The sequence below is a fragment of the Chiloscyllium plagiosum genome, chromosome 5 (assembly GCF_004010195.1).
Source record: "Chiloscyllium plagiosum isolate BGI_BamShark_2017 chromosome 5, ASM401019v2, whole genome shotgun sequence".
Taxonomy (NCBI): Eukaryota; Metazoa; Chordata; class Chondrichthyes; order Orectolobiformes; family Hemiscylliidae; genus Chiloscyllium; species Chiloscyllium plagiosum.
The window spans coordinates 98,657,110-98,674,904 of NC_057714.1; the positions used below are offsets into that span (position 1 = coordinate 98,657,110).

At 40.5% G+C, this 17,795-nt stretch overlaps 1 protein-coding gene across 1 annotated transcript in view; it reads left to right on the forward strand.

The window, feature by feature from the left end:
* The first annotated feature begins 8,910 nt into the window (after positions 1-8,910).
* Positions 8,911-17,795, forward strand: part of LOC122550099 (zinc finger MYND domain-containing protein 11-like) — a 32,599-nt gene continuing 23,714 nt past the window's right edge. The window contains exons 1-2 of the mRNA XM_043690679.1: positions 8,911-9,047; positions 13,067-13,339. Coding sequence (XP_043546614.1) covers positions 8,970-9,047; positions 13,067-13,339 — 351 coding nt within the window. The 5' untranslated portion in view covers positions 8,911-8,969. The remainder of the gene's footprint in view (positions 9,048-13,066; positions 13,340-17,795) is intronic.

Genomic DNA, 17,795 nt, shown 5'->3' on the forward strand with positions numbered 1-17,795 from the left:
GTCTACCTTCTTGAAACGTTTTGAATGAGCCTGGCTTTGTCCATAACAGATTGGAGGCTCTTTGTGGGATTTGTTGGTTGGTCCATATTGGGATTTAGGGTTTTGGATTACTTTGACTCTGAGACAGCGAGTGGTAGGTGTTAGTGTTTTTATTTCGGGTATTGATATGTTTGGGTAAACAGAGCTTGAATTGTCAATGCATCTTTCTGTCACCAAGAGGTTTCTGTTGGTGTAAGAAGTGACCTTGGCGCTTTTCCAAAAGGTAGGTAAAGCCAAGGTGCAGGAATTATGAGACAAGCTACAGTTGAGGCTACCTCATCCCGTGACGAAAGATGAGATGTTTAGAGCAATACCTCAGCATTTACATTTGCCGGAAACACCATCAGGATTTGGAGAGGTTCCTAAAAGCGAATTGTGAATGATGCAGCTTGAGATCGAGGCGGGAGAACAAGAAAGGGCAGCAGAGAAGTGAGAATTTTAGTTACGATTGATGGAAGAGAGAGAAAAAGTGAGAGAATTTGAACTGGAGAAAATTGCACTTCAAAGGAAAGTCAGCTTAAAAGAATGGAGATGAAGGCTGAAGATAAGTTCACCGAAGAACAGCAGAAATTTAAAACGGCAAAGTTAGCAGTTCTATAGTTTGATGATGATGAGTTGGCACATGACACACGATTTGCCTTCCCCAATCAACTGCAGTCCACGTGGGATGGAAATTGGGGCAAAGAGAATTGCTCACTCGAAACAGAAAGGTTGTTATCAGTGTAGATCATAAGATAACTTAACATGGGATAAGAAAAAAAGCAAACAATTGATGCGGACGTTGAAGTTAAAAAGCTCCAGCGTTTTCATTGCAATAAAGTGGGTCACATAAAATGACAGTGTTAATGGGCTAGGAGAAGCACCGGAAAGCTCGTTGAACGGAAACAACACAAGCCTGGAAATTTAGTTGCAGTGTAGCAGAAAGCCCAATGGAGGCTAAAAATCTGGAATATGCAAGCTGATCGGAGGTGAGTTAAAGAGGAAAAATCACATCTGCGGAAATATTTCCCTGCAAAGGTAAAGTTTATTCACATTGGCCAAGAGTAGCAGGTAAAGCGGTTACAGTAGTAAGGGAAACGGAAACCTCGCAGTCTATGATGCTGAAAGATGAGGAGGTATGTGCTACTGAAGGACTATTGCGAGAACAGGTTGGGGGAACGTGAATTCACGCTGAGACAAAATATGCACAAGTATATAAAGTGAGGCTACAGTGTTCAACAAAGTGTGGTGAATATGTGATAGGAGGACTGGACAAATTTCAACTCCAAGAATACACGTTGTCATTAGTAATGGCATAGCTGATTCACCAGTTCAAGTGCTGATGAATGTCGTCCAACAGACAGTTGAGTCTCAGGCAACTGAAGTAATGCAGGAGACACAACGTGTTTTTTTTTCAGATTGTGTGATAACATGGTGATAACGTCACCAATGAAAACTGGAGTGATCAAAGAGTACAGTCAATGCGGCTGAAGTGGCATTAGGCAATGATCAGACGATCAGAACAAAACCCACCATGCAGACATCTTTGAATCAGCTACATTAATCGAGCTACAGCAGAAAGATGAAAATGTAAAGTTATTATATCAAATGGTATATAAAGAGAAGAAATCGGAATGTATCCTTGAATTATATTACCTTAAAATAAACTCTCAATGAGGATATGGACACCACCATATATTCAGTTGACAAATGGACAGAAAGTCGGCATGTCGTCTTGCGTGTGGGGTATAGAAATAAGATTTTGCCAGTAGCGCATGAGCTACCAAGTGGACGTCATTTACAACTGAGGAAAACATAGTATCAAATACATGGACATTTTTACTGGCCTGAAATGCACAATGGTGTCGTTGATATTTGTCAAACATATCATACCAGTGAGGCAATTGGTAAAGCACAGGCGGTAATAAAACCTGAATATTTTATATTTATTCCAGTATTTGAAGAATATTTCACAATAATAATAATTGTTTTTGTCGGACCCCGACCTCTAACATAATCTGAGAGACATTGTATGTTAACAGTAATGAGTGAATAGACGAGATCTCTGGTAGCCGTTCCATTACGCAAAATCACAGCTAAAAGGATTGTCAGAAAATAAATCAAAATTTTAATGAGATACCGACTCCCAATAGAGATGCAGTCTGTTCAAATGTCAAACTTCAAATCAAAACTATTCAAGGAAATTATGAAAAGCTTCGGAATAAAGCAATTCAAATCTACTGAGAACCATTCAGAATCACAGGGAGAGCTAGAATGGATGCATCACATATTAAAGATCATTTTGAGGGTTTACTGTCAAGACTCTCGGATGATTGTTATAAGGGAATTCGGTTTATGCCTACTGCAATCATAGATGCACCAAATGAATAAACCAAATTTAGACCATTTGAATTAGTATTTGATCATGAAATGAGAGAACCGTTGAAATTCTTAAAGGTGAACCGTGGTTTTCAGTAGATTTGTCGCTCAGGTTATGTTCTGGATATATGAAGGATTCTGATTGAGGAGAAGTTGGTAAGTCACAATTCAGAGACCACGACATGTCAAATATTGAGGGACGACTAAATAGAGCAGGTGAGTTGGCTCGAATGCATTTAAAAGCATCAAAGCATACAATAATGCAAGAAGCAGACGAAAATTCGCACGTTTGCTTTCGGGGGTAAAGTTTTAGTGTTAGTTTTAGATGAGAAGTGAAATGGTGAGTGGGCAACAGTAAGCACGTCTGCCAAGGTTCAAATGGGTCGTTGAGGTAGGGAGCTGAAGCAAAGAGGACAGGAGGCTGGACCAAGTACAATGTAGGTAGAAATGCCAAAAGGAGCAGGCCTGCAGGAAGAAGCTGAGCTAGGTGGGATCACTGAAACCAGAGATAGTACAGCTAGAGGTCAAGCAGAAAGCAAATCTAGTGAGACCAGGGCCCAAGAAGTAAGAATTGAGAAAGGGGTGAGTTTGCAAATAGAAGAGGTGGTATAACAGGCAAATGATATGTTGGCTTTCATATCAAGAAGATCTGAGTACAGGAGCAGGGATGGCTTGCTACAATTGTAAACAGTCTTGCTGAGACAACAACTAGAGTATGATGAGTAGTTTTGGTCTCCTTATCTGAGGAAGCATGGAACATGAAGGATGTTCTGGCTATGGAGGGAGTGCCACAAAGGTCTACCAGACTGATTCCTGGGATTGATAGGGTTGATGTATGAAGAGAGATCAGTATGGATCAGTTTGGATTTTATTCACTGGACCTCTCGCTCAGACACAAATTCAGGCAGTTTGTCAAAGTTATCAGCAGTCATTAGTCAAGGTAATGCATGTTACCATGTAAATCTCAGACTTGCAGCATGTGTCAGCAGCCTATGTGGCAAATACTCTATATATTTATTAACCAAATGGTCATATCTCATAAATAAGGGGATTACTGCTCAATCAAGTCAAAGTGTGCTGTTACACATCGGCTGCACCAGCACAGTAAGCTTGGGGCATCAGCTGATTTTAGTCCAGTGGCTTGGGGTGGTCACAGTCAGGAGTTCTATATCAGCACAATCTGGAGAGTGGACACCTAGAGGTCCATTGCATCAAGACTCAGGATTTGAGGGGTACGTCAGTCAGGGAACTGCACAGAAATCAGTCATGAGGGGTATGGATAGAAAAGGTATTTTCCCTGGGATGGGGGAGTCCGGAACTAGAGGGTAATAGATTTAGGGTGAGGAGGGGGGAGATTTAAAAGGGACTTAAGGCACAACGTTTTTATTCAGAGGGTAGTGCATGTAAGGAATGAGCTGCCAGAGGAAGTGGTGGTATGATTACAACATTTAAAAGTCATCTGGATGGCTATATGCATAGGAAGGGTTTAGAAGGATATGGGCCAAGTGCTGGCAATTAGGATGAGGTTAATTTAGAATATCTGATGGGTATGGACGTGTTGGACCGAAAGGTCTGTTTCTGTGCTGTATATCTCTATGACTCTGGCTTGCTACTAAGTGATGGTGCGGTGGCTCAGTGGTTAGCACTGCTGTCTCACAGTGCCAGGGACCCAGGTTTGATTCCAGCCTTGGACAACTGACTGTGGGGAGTTTGCACATTTTCCTTGTGTCTGCATGGTTTTCTTCAGGGTGCTCCGGTATCCTCCCACAGTCTAAAGATGTGCAGGTCAGGTGAATTGGCCACAATAAATTGCCCGTGGTGTTAGGTGCATTAGTCATAGGGAAATTGGTCTGGGTGGGTGACTCTTCGGAGGGTCGCTATGAACTTGTTGGGCTGAAGGGCCTGTTTCCACACTGTAGGGAATCTAATCAGTCAATAGTCAGGGCTGTCTGTCAAAGTTGGGCAGAGGTTGAACCATATAAAATATAAATAGGTGGAGAAGGTCTGCAGGTCTGGCAACACTTGTGGAGAAAAAAAAAGTGAATTTTTTTTGAGTCCAGTGACTTATCTTCAGAACAGGGGTTGGGTCATAGCCAATCATGAAACTCAATGAAAATAAAGGGGGTTACCAGGAGACATTTCTGTATTTGGGAATTTGGGGAATACAATGCTGGGATTAGAGGCAGTGAGCTGGGTTACAGAGGGGCCAAGGATTTTGAGGGGGGATACTTGACATATAAGGAAAGAGGAGACAATAATGGAAGACATTAGGGTGGCACGGTGGCTCAGTGGTTAGTACTGCTGCCTCACAGCATCAGGGTCCTAGGTTCGATTCCAGCCTCGGATAACTGTCTGTATGGAGTTTGCACATTCTCCCCGTGTCTGCGTGGGTTTCTTTCGGGTGCTCCAGTTTCCTCCCACAGTCCAAAAATGTGCAGTTCAGGTGAGTTGGCCATGCTAAATTGCCCATAGTGTTAGGTGCATTAGTCAGAGGGAAATGGGTCTGGGTGGGTTACTCTTCGGAGGGTCGGTGTGGACTGGTTGGGCCGAAGGGCCTGTTTCCACACTGTAGGGAATCTAATCTAATCTAATCTATATTTCTTTATTTTGTTTTACTTTTCCCACCCCCTCGCTCTCTCTGCCACCGCTCTCGGTCCTTACAGTGCCCAAACCTTACAGAAGCCAATTAAAGCGAGAACAGATCTCTAGCTATTAAATGTTAAAATTAAGTACCTTTTAAAGGGAAAAGGTATATTTTAAAGGAAAAAGGTCTACTTATCAAATACATAAAAATACTATATTTCAATGAAGTATTCAAGCGAGGTAGAATTGTAAATCAACCTTGGGTTCCTTCACTAACTGTAATGTCCCTGAAATTCTGCCCCAGGGAGCACTCATTAACTCTTATGACAAATGTGCCTGTCGTCTCTCTCTCTCATGACTAATTAGCAAAGATTATTTTCATAGCCTCCGTTTTAAACTTTTGCACAACCTCATGCTCATCAAGTCTGTTGTAAGTAGTGAATCGGTCAATTGACATACCTGAATTAAATAAATTGGATTTAGCCATCTGTATACCTTATCCAGTTCTGCACATCAGTAAAATATTTCATATTTCCCTTATCTGAATTTGTGCAGATTTCTATATTGCCATGCATAATCTTTCAAGGACCAAGGATTGCTCCCTTTTCCACAAGCTTACAGTAGCAAATTAACACATAAAAACTTAGATATTGGTATATTCCCAGATGGAGATATTTAGGTTCTTGATTTATGAGAGAATCGCGGAGAAGGCAGGAGAATTGGATTGAAAAACATAACAACCATGATTAAATATGGACCAGACTCAGTGGGTCGAATGGCCTAATTCTGCACCTGAATGTGATGGTGTTAGTAACTATTTGACTGATTACTTATTCTTCAACGTACTTGAGGTTCACTGCTTGTTCAGCCATTTCTTTCTAACTGGTTGTTATTTCGCAGTAATTTTAAATTAGTTCATGTGTGTGATTTTGTAGGTTGTAAATTTATGGTGATTACAAAACTGCTTCTTTGGCCAAGTGTTTTGCCACAAAATAGTGCCTGGACCTTGTTAACCAAGAAAATAATATGAAGCGGACTTAAACTTTTTAACGTATTTATCTAATCAACCTGTTCAGAGATATTATTACTCATCTGTGGAGTAGATGGAACTTGAACTTCAGCCTCCCAGCGATCCTAAAAGTGATCAAGTTAAGCTGAAATCAACTGTACTTATTTATATGTGAGCAACTGGGTTTGGCTGCAACAAGATTTCTGACAGCAAGGATGATTGACCACTGCTGCTCCTCATTCTACATCAGGAGATCCTGGTTTCTGCTCATCAGTTCCTCTTAGTCAGGATAGACCTGTACCTGGCAAACATACTTCACTGTCTACTGACCTGACTCTTGTTTGTAGAACTTTGAAATCATAAACATCTGAAAATGCACATAATGATAAACTAGAAAAAATAATAGCATAATATTCTTCTATAAAACAGAACTCCTAGATTAAACTACATAATTTTTAAAATTGTTTCATTCATGGGATGAGGGTGTCATTGGCTCGGCCAGCATTTATCGCCAGTCCCTAATTGCCCAGTTAAGAGTCAACAAGTTGCTATGCATCTGGAATCAGTTTCCTCCCCTAAAGGACATTAGTGAACTAGATCTATTTTTCTTACAATAGACAATGGATTTATGGTCATCATTCTACTCCTTAATTCCTGATATTTACTGAATTCATATTCCACTGTCTGCCATGGCAGGATTTGAACCTGAGCCTCTGGATTAACCGTCCAGCGATAATGTCACTAGGTCGTTGCCTCCCCAGTTTCATACAGATGAATGATTGAAAGACAGAAAAATCATTGAGAGTTTATAGGATCATCATGAGCCAAATGAATAATGCTGATTTAGTTTAATTAACTTCTCAACAGAATTACCAGTTATTGTCCTGGGAACTGGAAGATAAATGTTTTATGTCACCTTTGTACTTTTTTGCATTGTGTTCTGAGCACTGTATGTAAGAAAAGACATTGGCCTTTGAGGAGGTATAATACAGACTTTCCAGATAGTGGCACAGACATCTTAAGTTATATAAATCTAATAAATAGACTAGACATGTGTTGCCTCAGGTATAGAAAATTTCATGGATTATTAAATTTGGTAAAAGTATTTACTACAGATAGAGATTATTACCTCTGTAAAGGAGTTTAGAGCGAGGGAAGAAAACCACATTGAGTCTAATTCTTTAAGAGTGCATGGGTGATTTATTCAAAAGTCTGGTCCTTTAACTTGTTTTGCTCGAACATGCAGGTAACTGAAAGGGGCAAACGTGTGTAAACTGCATAGGGACTTTCCGGTTGATGCGTAGAATGTAGGGAATCTTGGGCATAACCTTAAATTTAGGATTAGACCTCATTTGGCTGATGGAAATGAAAAGGGTTGTGGAACACTCTATGCCAAAAGCTTCCCAGGCATAGTTAATTAAAGGTCGTAAAGCCAAGGTGAATTGGTGTGGTAAATAGAACTAGGTTAGTTGTAACATCTGGCTTTAAATGTTTAAATAAGATTTATATAATTTTACAGAACAAGAGATTTGTGCATATTCCAGCACAATAGTACATACAAACCATGATCAAGCCTTATTCCTGATGAAGGGCTTATACCCAAAATGTTGATTCTCCTGCTCCTCAGATGCTGCCTGACCAGGTGTGCTTTTCCAGTACCACACTCTTTGACCATAATCAAGCCTTTGAATGGTCTTCTGCAGTTTCCAATTATGAGCAGTGTTAATAATTGTGTAGTAATACTGTGAATTGACTACCAGGAAATAATGCAATCAGCACGCTGACCATATGAGTGATTACAAGACAAATTTTTTCAAGTGTCACAATATGTCGAAAGCTCAAGAGGGAAGCTTTTAATCTGTTTAGGGCCATTACCTGAAGTCCTTAATACTGTCACTACTGACAGCAGTCAAAAGTATTTACATGGGCACTGTTAGAGCAATTTTATTCAATATTCAATTCAGTTTGGAGCTGCAAGATGAGAAAAATGATTGCAACAAAACATTTACTGAATCTTCTACCATTAGAAATTGGCTGGAAATTTGAAATTGGCATTGAACAGTGATGCTCAATTTATATAATTTATATATTCCTAGAATGTAATGTGAGAAGATTTTGTAGATTCTCTAACCATACAAAAATGTCACAACGCTTACAGTCTCAAACAACTATTTGCTTTTAGGAAGCCAGTGATCGTTGTCTAAGCAAATTAAGAGTTTGGATTCTGTGGGTTACTGAATTGAAGATTTATGAGCTAAGATTATGGTCAAATATGTTTGAGTTCTGTATTTATTTTATCACCAAATTGCATTGCTGAAACTGACATTAAAAATGTCAACTGACTGCACTCCTCCCAATATAGGGAAAAAAAGCCCCATCAAACCTTCCAAGCTTGCTACCAAACAATGCATAGAATTGCAGAATATTTAAATCAAAATGTCTGCTGCATTGTTGACACTGAACCCAAAGTTGTGATTTAGCAAACTGTGGTTTTATGAGCATGATGGTATAATTTATATGTTAACTAACCTCTATAAACAAACAATATGTCTCAATTCTTATGATTTCCAGTGCTGTTACAGAATTGTTACAGTGCAAGGAACATCATTACCTAGTGCTAATGTCCTTTTTCCCCCATACTCGTGCACACTATTTCTATCTTGAAGGCCTTTGTAAAATGGTCTTTTGAGTAAAAACCCTTTATATTATTAAGCATAGCTATCAGAAGATCTGTTTTGTGATGGTATCTCATATTCTTAAAATAAATTAGATGGAATGATATGTCAAAATGCTGTGCTTGTGCATAAAAACCAAAGTCAGATTAGTGCCCCCCCCCCCCACTTTGAGTGTAGCTTCATTGTAAAGAAGAATGAAAGCGAGAAATATAGTTTTTATAGCAAAAAATCTTTTTTACTACACTTTCAAAACAATAAGCTGCAATGTTACTGTCAATCTTAGTGCAACACTTAATGTATGGTGCATGTTACAGCAGAAAAGCACACAAGAACCCAAGAACAAGAAATCCAGACGGAATCAACATTCGGACGCCAAAGATGAAGTAAGCTTAACCAAAGACATAATGAGAAGCTGTAATTTTATCTTTCATTCACCAGAATATTTTGGAATGTTGAAAGTCATGTAAATTTTTAGTATACTGTTCTATGTTCTGTGCTTTAAGTGCAGTCGTTATGTTCACTAATATGAAATAGTTCACTAGGAGGTTGAGCAAACCAGTTATATAGAAATTTTGTGGCAATTGTATGCTTATAAGCTGTTTTACTACACTGGTTCTTTTTGGTTATTCTCCATGCAAGCAGTAGTCATAACCTTATTTGTCCCTAAATCTCTTTTATTTCACCCTCTCCATTTCACTGTTTTATCCCCTTACCTAACTTATTTAATTTTGACAGGGTTTCTGCTTTAATCATTAAGTGGAGCATAGTGGTTACTCCACATCCTTCTAAACAAAAATGTTTCATCTGTTTTCTGTCTTAAATAGCTTAAATGTTATCTTGTATCCATGACTCCTTGTTCCATATCCTTCAGTCATTGGAAAATAATTTGTTTCTGTTTACTCTGTCTCATTCCTTCATAGCTATCAAATTATTCTTTAATCACATTTATTTTAAGACAACAGCTCCAACATTCAACATATCTTTTATATCCGTTCCTTTTCACCCCTGTCAGCATTCAAAGGAATTGTTCCCTCCATCACCCTCTGGTCCATTCTCTATCACTCTTAACACTTTATTCACTTCCCATGTCATCGTCCCATTGTAATCACAGAAATACAATATTTATCCTTTTTAAATTCTCATTTCTCTTGGTCCCAAACACACCTTCCAGGTGAAGCAGCAATTTATTTGCATTACTTTGAATCGAGTGTGTAATATATATAATGTAGAAAAGTACACTGGGCAGCACGATAGCTCAGTGGTTAGCACTGCTACCTCACAGTGCCAGGGACTCAGGTTTGATTCCACCTTCAGGTGACTGTCTCTGTGTGAAGTTTGCACATACTCCCGTCATCTGCATGGATTTCCCCTAGGTGCTCCGGTTTCCTCAAATAAACTCAATGAGTTAAGTAAGTGGATGTGCAGGGTAGGTGGATTAGCTGTGCTAAATTGGCAACAGTGTCAAGGGCTGTGAAAGCTAGGTGGGTTGGCCATGGGAAATGCAAAGTTACAAGCATAGGATCAAGGAATGGGTCTGGGTGGGATGCTGTTTGAAGGGTCAGTGTGGACTTGATGGTCTGAATGGCCTGCTTCCACAATGTAGGGACTCTATGATTATGTTCACTGCTCACAAAGTAGTTTCCTCTATGCTGGGGACACTGAACCTCGTCTAAGTTACCGCTTTATAGAATACCTTCGCTCAAACTTCAGGTATGACACTTGCTGTTTTAATACAGTATCTTGCTCTCATGCTCAAGTTTCTGTCCTAGGTTTGCTTCAGTAATACTCAACTCAGGTTAAAGGAAGAGCCTTTACAGCCTTCTGGACTCAACATTGAGTTCAGTGACTTAAGGCCATGAATACTATCTTCAGTTTTATTTTCCCCCTCAAACATTTTATTAATTTTGTAATTTGTATTCTGCCATTAAATGCATGTGCTCTGGACCTATTCCACTTCTCAATAATTATCATTACTTCTTTTTTCTTTTGTTTTGTGACAATTGAGAACCCTAATCTCCTTCGGTCTCTAGTCTTCCCCAACCCTCCTTCCTTCACCATTTTCTACAGTACAAAACCCATTATTTTTGTCACATTGGACTCAAAAATATTAACTTTTTCTTTCTCCAGATGCTGGTAGAGCTGTTGAGTTTCTCCAGCATTCTCTATTTTCATTTCAGATTTCTACTTACAGTCATAGAAACACAGAAGATAGGAGCAGGAGGAAGCCGTTCAGCCTGTTTTGCCTGCTATGCCATTCCTCACGATCATGGCTGATCGTCCAACTCAATAGCTTACTCCTGCTTTCTTCCCATAACCTTTAGTCCCGTTCTCCCAATATTATCCAGCAGCCTCTTGAATACATTCAATGTTTTGGCATCAACTACTTCCTGTGGCAATGAATTTCACAGGCTCACCACTCATTGGGTGAAAAATGTCTCCTCATCACGATCCTAAATGGTCCACGTCAAATCCTCAGACTGTGACCTCTGGTTGTGGATATACAGAGATGCACGGCATGGAAACAAACCCTTCAGTCCAATTTGTCCTTGCCAACCAGAAATCCTAAATTAATCTAGTCCCATTTGCCAGCATTTGGCCCATATCCTCTAAATCCTTCCTATTGATATACCCATCCAGATGCCTTTTTAAATGTTGTATTTGTACTGACCTCCACCACTTCCTCTGGCAGTTTGCTCCATACATGCACCATTCTCTGCATGAAAAAGAAGCCCCATGGGTCCCTTGTAAATCTTTTCCCTCTTACCTTAAACCTATGCCCTCCAGTTTGGACTCCGCCCCCCCTGCAACGACCACCACCAGAAAAGACCTTGAGTATTCAGTATCTCCATGCCCTTCGTTTTATAAATCTGTACAAGATCACCCCATAGCCGCTGATGTTCCAGGGAAAATAGCTCCTGCTTATTCAGTCTCTTCCTGTAATTCAAACCATCCAACTCTGGCAACATCCTTGTAAATGTTTGCTGAACCCTTTAAAGTTTAACAACACCTTTCCCATAGCAAGGAGCACAGCATTTCGCTAGGGCTCTTGTAGCAGTCAGAAATCAGTGTGTAGCTGCCTTGGAGTTTGCCATCTCCCTCAGTCTGAGAATCCCTACTTTGTTGCATCAAGATCCTCTCCATAATGTTGAGACTAAAGCTACTATTAGTGTTCTAACTGTTGGCTTAACTAGTACCTCATACAGATAGTCTAATATACCTTGAATTCAAGCTGTTAATTTTTTTGTGGTTGTACCTACCTGCAGTGCTGCTTTTCATATCGTGTGAACCTGAGTTCCAAATTCCTTTGTTCTAACTTTCCTTCATTTAAAGTATAATTTACCCAAAATGTGCTGTCACATTTACTTTTCTACTGTTTGTTCATGGGATGTGACTGTGCAAGGCAAGCATTTTATGCCTATCCCTTGAGCCAGGTAGCTTGTTCGATCGTTTCCAAGGCCAGTTCAGTTATTCACATTGATGTCAGTCTGGAGTCATATGCAGGTGAGACTAAGTAAGGATAGTAGATTTCTTTCCCTAAAAGACGTTAATAAAACAGATGGGGCTTTTCAACTGTAAATGCTAATTTCATCATTACTACTACTCCTACTATTGACAACTCCACTACTGTCAATTCTTAATTTATCATTGCATTTAAATTCCACCAGCCGCAGTGATGGGATTTCAACCTGTCTTCCAGAACATTAGCCTGGCTCTCTGCATTGCAAGTTTTGTGACATTACCACTACACCCATCTTCTCGGTCATAATTGAATTCCCATTACTTCCATAATGTTTAATTATGTGTAATTGTCTTGTGTTGTTCCTTGTCATAGCCTTTCTAAATGGTCCTGTGTGCAATTTTTTTCTACCTTGTCTCAGCTTGTAATTCAGCATGAACAGAGTTTCAGCATAATAAAGTAAAATCTAATTTGAGATCAAATTAATTTTGTATATTGTTTAAATACACTAAAATCCTCATGGTTAATTGCTTTGTAAAAGCTCAGTACTATAATAGTCCTCATCAGAATGGTCAGCTGGCTGTATTTGAACTTGAACCTTATTCTGAGAGGCTATTAATCAGTTAGTGAGTTATATGTGCTGTTCAAAAAATGTAAACTAGGAAATTGAACGATATCAGAATCTTTCCATGGCTAACACAAAGGAGGAGCATGACCTCCCATCTGATGTATGCAGAAAGCTAAAAAAAGCTGTCCACTATAATCTAGTTATTGTGTTGCCAATAAATTGTGTTAACAAGCTTGCAGACCACAGGTCTAAATCAAGCTAGTATCTTGCCTTGTGATATGTGTTGTTGAGTGTGCTGAGAATTTTGGTTGCATGATGGAAGTGGGAAGGGAAAACATACTCAAATCTTACAGTTTGTGTTTTTCCCTTGTTCTCAGGAGCCAGAACCAGAAATTGAGGCGGTCAGTTCAAGCCAGGAAATACCTTCAGTGCCACCCCAAACCGAGAAGGTTTCAATTGCAACGCAAACAAAGAAGTTAAGTGCCTCCTCACCAAGAATGTTACATCGGAGCACCCAGACTAATAATGACATCCCCTGTCAGAATATGTGCCATGAAAAGTACACCAAAATATTCAACGATTTTAAGGAGCGTATGAAAGCAGAGCAAAAACGGGAGACTGAACGAGTTGTAAGAGAAGCACTGGAAAAGGTACAGATCAGTTTTGGCTCAAACCTTCTAAACCCGCTCTGATATTTCTGTGCTGGTCAAATTTTGATTGCCTGTTGCTTATCTTAATTTAATCAGTCACCCGTTGGTGGCTATGCCTTCAGTTGCCTAAGCTCGAAGTTCTGCAACAGTCTCCCTAAATCTTTCTACCTCACTACCTCACTTCCCTGCTCTTAAGACATCCTTAAAACTGCCTGTTTGACCTAGTTTTAATCATTGACTTACAAACGCAAAATATTGCAGATGTTTGAAACATGAAATACAAATGGATAATGCTGGGAGTATACTCAGCAGGTCAGGCAACAACTCTGGATGGCTCACTGAACCCTGAGAAGCACTTTGAGCATTTCAGTATATTGAAAGGCATGTATAAGTTAGTGTTGTTCAGAGATTACAAATATTTCTAAATATTATTTCAATGTGTTGCTACATCTGATGTAAACTGAGGTCCGAAAGTTTTTAAAACAAAAATTGCACATTTAGCTGATTCATATTAGATATCATATGTGACACTAGAGCTCAAAAGGTGAGGATGTATAGAACGTTTTTCCCCCATTCTCCTTGATCAAAAGAAATTGAATCTTTGGGTTTTAATTAACTTGACTGAGATTTGGTAGGGGAGGAATTTGTATCTTTCCAATATACGAATGACTTGGTAATGCCTTAGACATCTGAGGAGCAGGAGGATCGACGTTTTGGCCCTTCATTGGGAACTCTGATGGTGCCTGACCTGCATTGCTTTTCCAGCACCACACTCTCGACTCTAATCTCCAGCATCTGCAGTCCTCACTTTCTACTAATGCCTTAGACATTCAAGGTGCCACATTCTGAAGTACTAACAAGTTCCTCTTCTGTTCCAAAATCTTTTAGTAATAGTAGGTCATGTTTGAAATCATGCCATAGATGAGTGTTCCCAGTGAAGTTTACCAGACTAATACCTCAGATGACAGGTTGCCCTAGGAGGAAGGTTGGACAGGCTAGGCTTGTATCTGCTGGAGTTTAGAAGACCAAGGGTGACTTGATTAAAGCAGGTAAGATCCTAAGGTACCTTGACACGGTAGATGGAGAGAGAATAATTCCACTTAAAAAGCAAATCTATGACTAGGTATTGCTATTTAAAAATAAGGCGTTGCCTGTTTAAAACAGAGGTCCAAGGAACTAATTTTGACGCAGAGGGTTAGGAGTCTGGAATTTTCAACTTAAAGGGTGGTGAAGTCTTTGAATATTTTTAAGGCCGATATGGATATGATCTCAATAAGCACACGTAGCATTGAGTATGCCTTTGAACTTATAGGCTGATCATTCTTGACCTGAGAAAATGGCAGAGAAGGCTCAAGGAGTAGGATGCTGGCTGGATGAAGCCTGTTGCAATGTCTTTCAACGGGAATAATTCAACAACCATCATTGTCTTCCTTAATATTAGTCATGATTCTAGCTATTAGGGAGTTTTCCTCTTGTTTTCATTAGTTTAGTTTTTTTGTTCTTTATTCTCATTTTCTTTATGTTGCATCATTGGTAAGGCCAAATTCTGTGCCTATTCCTAATTGCTCTTGAACTGAGTGCTTTGCTTGGCCTTTTTAAAAAAAAAAATTGTGGGATATGGGGGTCGCTGACTAAGCTAGCAGTTGTTATCTATCCTTAGTTGCCCTTGAGAAGGTGGTGGTTTTGATCCACTTTCTTGAACTGCTGTAATTCATTTGGCATAGATAGACCCAGAGTGCTGTTAGGGAGGGAGTTTCAGGACTTTGACCCAAGGACATTGAAGGAACAGTGGGCAGCATGGTGGCACAGTGGTTAGCACTGCTGCCTCACAGCGCCAGAGACCCGGGTTTAATTCCCTCCTCAGGCGACTCTGTGTGGAGTTTGCACATTCTCCCCGTGTCTGCGTGGGTTTCCTCCAGGTGTTCCGGTTTCCTCCCACAGTCCAAAAATGTGCAGGTTATGTGAATTGGCAAAGTCAAATTGCACGTAATGTTAGGTGAAGGGGTAAATGTAGGGGAATGGGTCTGGGTGGGTTGCGCTTCGGCGGGTCGGTGTGGATTTGTTGGGCTGAAGGGCCTGTTTCCACACTGTAAGTAATCTAAATGTGATGTATTTCCAAGTCAGGATGGTGAGGGGCTTGCAGGGGAACTTGAAGGTGATAGTGCTTCCGTGTATCTCTTGCTCTTGGCCTTCTAGTTGGTATTAGTTGAGGTGGCAGTTGCTGTCTCAGGACCGTTGGTGAATGTTTGCAGTGCATCTTATAGTATGTGCTGTAGCAACAGTGGTGGAGGGAGTGAAGGAACTGAGGTGCCACTCAGTTGACTGCTTTGTGCAGGATGGTGTCAAGTACTGTCATAGCTAAATTCATCCAGCAAGTGGGGAGTATTCCATCCCATTTCTAAATTGTGCTTGTAGATGATGGGCGAGCTTTGAACAGTGAGGCGACAAGTTGATTCCTAATCTCTGGTCTACTCATGTAGCCACTGTATTTATGTGGCTTGTTCAGCTCAGAATCTGGTTAATGGTGACCCCAGGATGATGATTTTGGGGATGCGGTGATGGTAATGCCATTGAATATTAATGGGAAATGGTTAGTTTCTCTCTTGTTAGAGATGGTCACTGCCCGGCACTGGTGTGGCCTGAATGTTACTGACTATTTTTCACTTCAAACCTGGATAATATCCTAGTATTACTGTATATAAACTTGGATGCTTCAGTGTCTGAAGAATTGTGAATGGTACTGAATATTGTGCAATCAATTGTAAGCATTCCCACTTAAGACCTTATTAAGGAAGAAAGGTCTTTGATGAAGCAAATGAGACAATGGAATCCATACAGTGCAGAAGCAGGCCATTTAGCCCATTGACTCCTCACTGACCATCCGAGGAGCATCTCACCCAGACCCACTCCTCCACCCTGTACCCATAACCCAGCATTTTCCATGACTAATTCGCCTAACTCACATATCCCTGGACATTGTGGGCAATTTAGTGGGTAATGTCCATATCTCTGGACTTTGGGAGGAAACTGGAGCACCCAGAAGAAACCCACGCAGACGTGGGGAGAACATGCAAACCTCATGCAGACAAGTCACCCAAGGGTGGAATTGAACTTGAGTCCCTGCTAACCACTTAGCCACCTTGCTGCCCCAACACCCTTGAATCAAGGACACTACCTTGAGGAGCTCCTGCAGAGATGTCCTCCAAATGAGATGACAGGCCTCCAACAACCACTTCTATCTTCCTTCATGCTAGATATTTTAGAGGGCTGTTAAGAGTCAACCACATTGTTGTGATTCTAGAGTAACATTTAGGAAAGGATGACAGATTTCCTTCCCTAAAGGACGCTATTGCACCATATGGGGTTTTATAACAGTTGGCAATAGCTACCATTCCTGAGACTGGCTTTTTAATTTCAGATTTTAATTGAATTTAAATTCTACCAGCTGCCATGGTGGGATCTGAACCAGTGTCCCCAGGGCATTATCCAATGCATTCAATGGCTGATATCACGTTGGATTGAACCGAATTGGCTGGAAACTTGCTTCTATGATAGACAGAACCTCAGGAGGAAATCAGCTGCGAATGCTATGTAGACACCCGCTCTCCTAAGTATTTTAATTATCTGCAACCATTTATGGCCAGTCATAACAGGACTGCAAATCTTTGATCCAATTCTTAGTAATGAAATGAACACACAGAAAGCTGGGGAAACTTACCAAGAGAAACTCGATTAATGTTTCGATCTAGGATGACTTTTCTTTAGAACTCCATCGGTAGTGGGTTTGCTTACTGTCTCTCCATGCTACTTACATTCAGCATTCATGTAGTCTTGTGTTGTGCCAAGGTGAGATTTTGGCATGCTCTACTAATCTCCATATTTAGTCAGGGTTGATCTGGTTTGATGCTAAGTGAGATAAATTTTATCTTGCTAATGATGATGACCCACAAGCACCTCATGGACATACATGGATGAATGTCTCCCATGTTACACAGTGGTTGCTACATGACATTTGGAGGTGCACTTAGTGTGGATGGAACTTTGCCTCCATGCAGTAGGTAGATTGGTGAGTTGGAGATCAAGGCGTTCTTTCACTCATGTTAGTTCTGTCATTATTTGCTGCTGAACCAGTTTGTCAGTCCATCCTTCAGGACTCGGTCAGAATGTTGGCCATCCGTTCTTGGTATGGACATTGAAGTTGAAAAATATGTTGCCGGAAAAGCGCAGCAGGTCAAGCAGCATCCAAGGAGCAGGAGAATCAACGTTTCGGGCATAAGCCCTTCTTCAGGAATGAGGAAGGTGTGCCAAGCAGGCTATGGTAAAAGATAGGGAGGAGGGACTTGGAGGGCGTTGAGAATGCGATAGGCGGAAGGAGGTTAAGGTGAGGGTGATAGGCCGGAGAGGGGGTGGGGGCGGAGAGGTCGGGAAGAAGATTGCAAGTCAAGAAGGCGGTGCT